The sequence below is a fragment of the Hyaena hyaena genome, unplaced genomic scaffold, assembly GCF_003009895.1.
Source record: "Hyaena hyaena isolate Hyena2069 unplaced genomic scaffold, ASM300989v1 scaffold_503, whole genome shotgun sequence".
Taxonomy (NCBI): Eukaryota; Metazoa; Chordata; class Mammalia; order Carnivora; family Hyaenidae; genus Hyaena; species Hyaena hyaena.
The window spans coordinates 114,637-122,846 of record NW_024081132.1 but is presented as its reverse complement, the minus strand read 5'-3'; the positions used below and the strand labels follow the sequence as shown (position 1 = coordinate 122,846).

Below are 8,210 nucleotides of genomic sequence, written 5' to 3'. Positions count from 1 at the left end.
TAAGTGACCTGCCCAAAAGTCACAAAGCTCCTACGTGGCAGAGTTGAGATTCCAGCCCAGGCAGTCTGACTCCAGAGCCCAGGCCACTTTCTGATGGAGAGGCAGAAGCTCCTGGGGGTGAGGTGAACATCCAAGGACTAGGCTGGGGGTGTGTCTTCATCAGGGTGGAGTGTGATCCCCAGGTTCATGTCTCCCCTCCTTCCCTGTCCGCAGGCGCACGCCGCGATGCAGCACTACGGGGTGAATGGCTACTCGCTGCACGCCATGAACTCACTCAGCGCCATGTACAACCTGCACCAGCAGGCGGCCCAGCAGGCCCAGCACGCGCCCGACTACCGGCCATCGGTGCACGCGCTTACGCTGGCTGAGCGCCTGGCTGGTAAGGGCCATGGAGATGGGACCTTGGGGGTAGAACTGTGGGGGCTGGGGGTGGAGGAGAGGTCTGGGGGGTGGGGTCTCTGGAAGTTGAAGATAGGAGGGAGGGAGCACTGGGAGTTTACTCTGGGAGGCTATGGAAGACCCAGGTCACTTAGCAACACAGAAAGGTGTCAATTTAAAATCTATGCATGACGGTCCAGAGCACTCCTTGTTTGCCGGAACTGTGCCGGGCACTGGAGCTGCCCTGGGCCTTCAGATTCCCTTAACAACCCCCTGAGGGAGGGACTCATCCGCCTACCTGCCTGTCTCACAGATGAAGACTGAGGCAGGTAAGGGACTCTCCCCGAGGAGTGGCTGGAAGAGGACTGGAGTGGCCAGGCAAGGATATTTCAGGCCCTGGGAGTCATACAAATAATAACAGCCGAGTGTGTGCCAGGTGTTGTGTGAGGCTTTCTCTGTGCATCCAACCCTGATAAAAAGAGATTATCCTCATTTTAGGGACAAGGAAACTGAGGCTCAGAGAGGTTAAATCTAGGTGGGGCTGGGGGGTTTGAACATGACATTTGGGCTAAAAAGATAAACTTCGAAGTTCCAGATCTGTAGTTATTGGGGGGTCTGCCCATCCACCTCTCCTCTCTGAGCCTGCACCCCCTTTATACAGAGGAGACAATAGGATGGCGGGGAAGTTATTTGAGATAGTGTAGGCAAAGTATTCAGCAGAGCCTGCTAAGTGCTCAGAGGTCACTATTCCTCAAATCCCAAGGTAAGTGCCCATGAGGGAGCTGCAGACTTATGTCTCTGTCCCCCTTTTACTGATTTGCTGCCCTGCGGCCTGTCACTGGGCATGAGAAGAATTTGACTGCAGGTGAGGGGCATGTTTCCTGAGAGAGGACCACCCACTCTCTCATGTCCCAGGTCAAACCTTGAGCAGCTAGTGAAACCCATGTGGGTTCACTGCCCTGTGCCAGGCAGTAGTCCGAGGACTTCAGGGCACCCCCAGGGAGGCCAGGTGCTCACAGAGCCATAGAAGGGCATGGCAGGAGCGTGGCTAGGATTCAGTGGTGGGGCAGCTCAGAGCAGCGGCATGTGGTGTAGTCAGAGAAGCCTTCCTGCAGGCTGTGGGGCAGGGGCCAGACCTTAAAAGAGAATGAGTGGTGAGGGGACCAGCATGAGCAGAGGCACAGCAAAGGGATGGGATATGAGGACCTTTTCTGGGAAGAGGTGCCAGCCTGGAAGGGAGGCTGGGGCAGCTATTCCCACTCCTTGAGACCCTGCCAGGCCTTGGGGTAGGGCTCAGTGAATAAAATTCCTGAGCCCCTGGTTGTCTTCTCTAGCTCAGTGCGGGGCATAAGTCTCCAGCGTGGGGATGTGGGCACAGTCCTGTCCTGGCTACAGCTACATCTCTGGTTTGGAGTGGATTCTCAATCCCGAACGTGCTGGTGACACTGGCTTCTCACAGGAGTCAGGGAATGGAGGCTCATCCCTGCTGGTGGGGACAGAGGAGCTAGAACATTTAATACTCCACCCCCCAATTCTCTAATTCTTAGGAAGGAGGGACATGAGCTCCAGGTGAGCCTTTGTTTGGAGGCCTCGCCTTCTGGCAGACAGTTTTGCTGATGGTACAGACAGCCCAGCCTCCCCTGTGACCACCCACCCTTCTGGCCCCTGGAGCAAGAAGCAGGAGGCTGAGCTGTTGCTCCCTCAACCAGGGTTCAGCTGACCGAGGGGTCCCCAGTCCCCAGGTAACCAGCATGAGCTCAGTCCAGGCTGGGATTAGTGCCAGTTTGTGAGAGATTCGGGGCTCCCTCTTTAAACTGAAGAAGGAGTAACCCAAAGGTAGTCTTTCTGGATACCCAGTTGCATCCTTTCTCATTTAGAGTGTTGTGGGCAACTCCCCAATCTCTGGAGCGCAGGAGAAGGACTCTGGCAGCCCTATCAGAGGCTGACCCAGCTTGGGTCCCCTTCAATGTAGACAGTCCAGGGTCCATTTATGGGCGATGGGAGGCAGAGATTACTGTCCGTCCATTAGGATCTAGTCAAGCAGAAGGGCTGGAATCTAGATCTCTAGCCTCGGTGGTTTTCATGTTAGAAGCATGTGAGCAGGACTGTGGGATCAATAATACACTAGCTCTGTCTCTCGTCTGAGCCTGCAGTGGTTAGAACCTAGTCTTTTTTGTCCTTTGAAGAAGCAGCCAAAAGGGCCAAGACTAGATGCAAAAACTCCTGTGCTCTGAGGGCCCTGCCAGTGCCAGGCTTTCTTTTGGGGGGGGGGGGCATAACAGCAGGAGCCTCAGGTCTTGCCACCAGAGACTCACAGGCCAACTTGAATCATCAGAGTCATTCCCAGAGGACATAGAATCAAGTGCCAGCGAATTATATACCAGTCAGACCTCTCCTAACTAGATCTTGCAGATACCATCCCTGCTGCCAGCCTGGCTTCTCATGGTCAGGGGCCTGTATTCTGTTGGTATCCAGAATCTAAGGGTCATAGAATATTATAACCTTTGTGACACTGACATACAGATTATTAGCATCATGTAGTCTTGGAATATTATACTCATAGCATCCTAGGACTTTGAAGATCTTAGGGTAATGTCCACCTACCTATCCCCCACCCCCAAGCCAAATGAGTAAGACCACTCTCAGTCATAATCCTGACAACTTCTCATGGAGACGAGTTAGGCCCCTGTGGGCCTTATAGCGAACATGGGCAAGGAGAGATTGTATCTCCCTATGGAGAGAAGATGGGGGATTTCCAAGGGGAAAGGGCCAGGACCTGGCTCTGTAGGAGCCTGAGTGTCCGCAGTGGGTCAGAGCAAAGTAAGGTTCAAAACCTATTTCCCGTAATTAAATGGGCGCCCTCTCCTTGCCCTCCAACGGCTGTACATTTCAAGACATCATCTTGGAGGCCCGCTATGGCTCACAGCATCGCAAACAGCGCCGTAGCCGCACGGCATTCACTGCCCAGCAGCTCGAGGCCCTGGAAAAGACCTTCCAGAAGACTCACTACCCAGATGTGGTGATGCGGGAGAGGCTGGCCATGTGCACCAACCTGCCTGAGGCCCGGGTGCAGGTAGGGCCCCGCTCCTCTAAGTGGACCTTGCAGACAAGCACCAGCCCGCCAAACTGGCTTCCCTCTGCCCAGGAACCAGCATTTCTATCCCTCAACGCCCGTGTAACTGCTCTCTCCACGAATGCCTGTGATGACAGGAGCGGGGTTTTGGAAGGGATGGGGGTGTGTGTTTCCTGGGGGTGGGGGGCAGTGTTATCATGCACGTCCCCTCTCAGAGCACCCCACTTCCACAACCCACAGCTGCTCTCCCATCCCCAGGTGTGGTTCAAGAACCGCAGGGCCAAGTTCCGGAAGAAGCAGCGCAGCCTGCAAAAGGAGCAGCTCCAGAAGCAGAAGGAGGCTGAGGGCTCGCATGGGGAAGGCAAGGCCGAGGTCCCAACCCCAGACACCCAGCTGGAGACTGATCAGCCCCCAAGCCTGCCCAGTGGTGACCCCCCTGCCGAGCTTCACCTGAGCCTGTCTGAGCAGTCGGCCAGTGAATCAGCCCCTGAGGACCAGCCAGACCGGGAAGAGGATCCCCATGCAGGGATCGAGGATCCCAAAACTGAGAAGAGCCCTGGGGCTGAGAGCAAGGGGCTGGGCTGCAAGAGGGGCAGCCCCAAGGCAGGTGAGGCTTGGCAGGTGCCATGGGTGGGCTGGGGCCCAGCCGAGGGGCCTGGGTGTGTGAGGTGGATCAGAGCAGGGATAGAGTCAGCTTTTAACCTATGGCACTAGGGCATGACCCCTTAGAAAGGAGCTGGCCAGGCTGCCTGAGTGGCTCAGTCGGGTAAGTGTCTGGCTCTTGATTTCAGCTCAGGTCCTGATCTCAAGGTCGTGAGATTGAGCCCCACATCAGGCTCCACATTGGGCTCAGTGCTGAGCATGGAGCCTCCTCAAGATTCTCTCTGTCTTTCTCTCTCTCAAAAAAAAAAAAAAAAAAAAAAGATAAAAAATAAAAGAAAGGAGTTTGCCATAGCAGGCCAGTGCCAGGTATTTTCCGGGGAGGGGCCAGGTGGCAGGGGAGGAGGCTTAGGGAGCTCAGGGCGAAAGCTGTTTATCAACTATTATGGAAATACCGTGGTATTTTAACAACCAGTACAGACACACCAGTACATACTGGGTGAATACCACATTGGTATCAGGGACTCTCACATGCCGCAGAGACTCAGAGCCATGTTTCTGAAGGAATAGAGCTGTGGCATGAGGCGTAGCTCAGACACAGATCCTGAGCCCAGGCAGAGAGCTGGTGAGGGGCGGGAGCCACAGACAGCAGAGGGGAAGGGGAGGTGACAGGCCTCCCAAGAAGTTAGACACGGGGGCCCCGGCAGGGTCTCTGGGGCTGCCCAGGAAGCCTGGGTCCTTCCCTCCCAGGATTCTGAGGGGTGCTTCAGGACACGCCTTGGCTGTGAGTGGATATGGTTTTGGCCAATGCCCGTCTTGTCTGCCATGCCCAGGGGGTGGGAGGACTGAGGGAGTCAGTCCTGGCAAACCAGTGTCCTGGTCCTGAGACCTTGGTTCTCGGTGCTCTGCTTGCAGACTCCCCGGGCAGCCTGGCCCTGGCCCCTGCAGCACCGGGGGGTGGCCTCCTGGGCCCCTCCCACTCCTACTCGTCATCCCCGCTGAGCCTCTTCCGTCTGCAGGAGCAATTCCGCCAGCACATGGCAGCCACCAACAACCTAGTGCACTACTCATCCTTCGAAGTGGGGGGCCCAGCCCCCGCTGCCGCCGCCGTGCCCTATCTGGGCGTCAACATGGCCCCGCTGGGCTCGCTGCACTGCCAGTCCTACTACCAATCCCTGTCGGCAGCCGCTGCTGCCCACCAGGGCGTGTGGGGGTCCCCGCTGCTGCCTGCGCCCCCAGCAGGCCTGGCACCTGCCTCGGCTGCCCTGAACAGTAAAACCACGAGCATCGAGAACCTGCGGCTTCGGGCCAAGCAGCATGCAGCCTCTCTGGGACTCGACACGCTGCCCAACTGACTGCTGGCCTCCAACCCAGCCAGGGGTCTTGGGTGCCCCCTCCCAGCCCCAGGGTTACCCCCAGACGGCTTGCAAGGAGTTAACTCTATGAGCCCGGGGATCCTGGGGCCTTGGAGTCCTGCCCCCTGTCCCCCTCCCTGAGTCCCAGCCCCCTCCGTGAAACCCACACTTGCACACCCTCTGCATGGCCCTGCTTGGATCCCTCGGAGGCCGAATCTGGGGGAGGGGAGGCCAGGGTGCCCGCAGCTGTCTGCAGGAGAGTGAGGCCCTCTGTGGCCAGATCCCCCCCTCAGCACGGCCTCCTCCCTGCCTTCCCTCCCTCCCTCTGCCCCCTAGTAAGTTGATGTGTGGAATGTGAGATATAAATATAAATATATAAAGCTCTATTTTCAGGCCCCTGCCTGCCCCAGGCCCCCGGCCGCCCTTGCCTCCCCGTACAGCATCCACATCTCTCCTTGGCTTTCCTCTGTCTCTCTTGCCTCTCCTTCCCTGACCCTCTGCTGTCCTGTCTCCTACCCCTCTCTCCCCAGCCTCTGTCTTCCCCACTCTGGACCTTCACCCACGTCTCTTCTTCCTGCTCCTGCTTTCTTTCTTTGGTCCTGGCTGTGTGGTGTTGTCGATTCCCAGGCTATGTTTTGTCTGGGATTGTGACTTGTTAGTTGTAGTGATTTTGCTTTTTCCTGTTCTTCCCTCCTGCTTCTTCCCACCTGCCTGTCTCCTCCCTGCACCGGCCTCTCTAGGCTGCTGTTCCTCTCCATCCCCAGTAGAGGTGGTAAGGCCCTAGCTGGAGGCCCTTTTGCCACTGGAGCTGAGGGCAGGAGCTGGCACTGGCCTCCTTAGCTGTCCTCCCTCAGGCCTGTCATCTAGAAGGGTCACCAGTCACATTCTCTTCTCTCTCTTTCCTCAGCCTTGAGGCCCCATTCCTAAGATGGAGGAGGAGGGGAGTGGAGGCAGGAGGCAGGCTGAGGCAGGCAATAGAATGGTGGCATCCTTACCTGTGAGACCTCCAGGACAGAGCACGGCCGCCAGCGTTCATCCAGGACTGACCGCAGGGTTCTAGGTCTCTCTGGTGAGACTTCTCTGGCTGGAGGGAGGCAGCAGGGGAGGGGTGCTCTCAGAGAGAGGTCTCTTCAGAGGAACGGGGCAGACTCTCCTCTCCCACTCCCTGGCCTCTAAGTTCCGCAGCTAGAGTCCGCTGCAGGGGTGTGTCTGAGCCAGGAAGAAAGGCTGAATCCTAACTCCTGATCACAATAAGTGCAACCCCACACAACAGTGCATCTCGCAGGCTTCTGTTGACATGCTGTCCTGGAGCTAATTGTTGGAGTCAGGGCTTCCGTCCAGCTAGTCACTGGCATGGAAAAGTGGGTGCCGGTGTATGGCCAGGAGTTCGGCTCAGCGAACTTCCCTTCAGAGCAGTGTGCCCTTGAGTCGGCCTGTAGCCTCTCTGGGCCTGTCACCCCATCTGGATTAGATGGCCTGTAACATCCTGTCCAGCTGTAACATCCTGCATGTCTGGGCTCACAACCCTTGCAGGGTTTTAGTTAAACTAACAACAACAACAACAACAACAACAAGGCTCTCAAAAGTACAGCAGATGGATTGGAAATTTACTGTTGCTGTGGAGCAATGAGTGTGGCACGTACAAGCCTCTGCATGAGCGTGGCCACAGTTTCTGGGCCTCACTTTCCCCATAAATATAATGGGTCCCTTTTAGTTGAGAAAATCTGGACTGGATCCTGATTTTCTGGAGTCATAGTGCCCGCCTTTGAGGCTGCCACATCTCCATGACTTTACAGGGCATCAGGGGCTCAGGGCAAGGGGAAGGCAAAGGCTTGCACAGATTCTAAGTCATTATCCTCAACCCTTTGTGGCTCACCACCGAGCCCTCAACACTGTGCTTAGAAAAATTGCATTTGGAAGCCGGAGTAAATATCCCTAAGGTATGTCTCCTCTCCCAGTGGTAAGGTGCACTGGGTTGCCTGTCGGGGCCAGGTAGGATTGGTTTGCAGAGTAGTCGATGCCCATCTTGCTGTGTGGGTGGGGGATGGTGTTTATCTGGGCTGGCACAGATGGAGAAGGCTTTGGATGGCGAAAAAGTGAGGGGGATGGTTGCCTGGGCCAGGAAAGCTATTTTAATAAGGCAACGGAGTAAGACAAGGTGGATGAGGGGCAGGGGGCCCTGGTCTCATGAGAGGTGGGGCTGAGGGCCTTGAATCCAGGCTAATGGATTCACTTTGATGTGGCAGGCAGGTGAAGGGGATCAGCTGAACCAGGATCTGGGTTCTGGGATTTGGAAGGTGAATCTAACAGCCACAGGAGCATCAGAGGAAAAGGGACTTAGGCAGGAAGGCCGAAGGGTAGAGACTCTACACGAGACAGAAGGGATTTTTGGTTTGTCTTCTAGGATCAGCTCCAGGAAGGTCTGTTTCTGAAATGAAAGAAAGCAGTCTCATCTAGATCAGGCATGGGGACTGACACCTTTTGCAGTCCCTGGATGCAGGTGACTGTCAGTGGGCCTTGGAATCCAACAGTTCTATACATTACCACCTCACCCAGGAAGCCTCCCCTGACCTCCTAAAGGACAAGTTCCACCCTGGAGCCATATTCTGTCATGGCTGGAGCTCAGCCCAGCTTCCCTCAGATCTTTGTCGACATTTCCTCATTCAACTGATCCAATTCCACTGGCCCAGAGAAGGCAGAGAAGGTGTACATGATCCGCTGCCCCTGCACAGATGCAGCCTGGGTTAGGACCAGCCTGAGTTACTGAAGGCAGCCAGAGAACAAGAGGACAGTGTGCCATGCAT

The 8,210-nt window shown here is 56.1% G+C and overlaps 1 protein-coding gene across 2 annotated transcripts; it reads left to right on the top strand.

The window, feature by feature from the left end:
* Window positions 1-216: 216 nt before the first annotated feature.
* On the top strand, window positions 217-5,406 carry DMBX1 (diencephalon/mesencephalon homeobox 1). 2 transcript variants are annotated; one of them, XM_039254848.1, is made up of 4 exons: window positions 217-379; window positions 3,273-3,451; window positions 3,710-4,058; window positions 4,967-5,406. In XM_039254848.1, exons 1-4 carry the CDS (start codon window positions 226-228, stop codon window positions 5,404-5,406), a joined length of 1,122 nt encoding a protein of 373 aa, XP_039110779.1. In that variant the 5' UTR covers window positions 217-225. The 2 variants fall into 2 exon arrangements, with proteins under 2 accessions (XP_039110779.1, XP_039110778.1); XM_039254847.1 differs by having other exon boundaries at window positions 226-377; window positions 3,256-3,451.
* The last annotated feature ends 2,804 nt before the right edge of the window (window positions 5,407-8,210 follow it).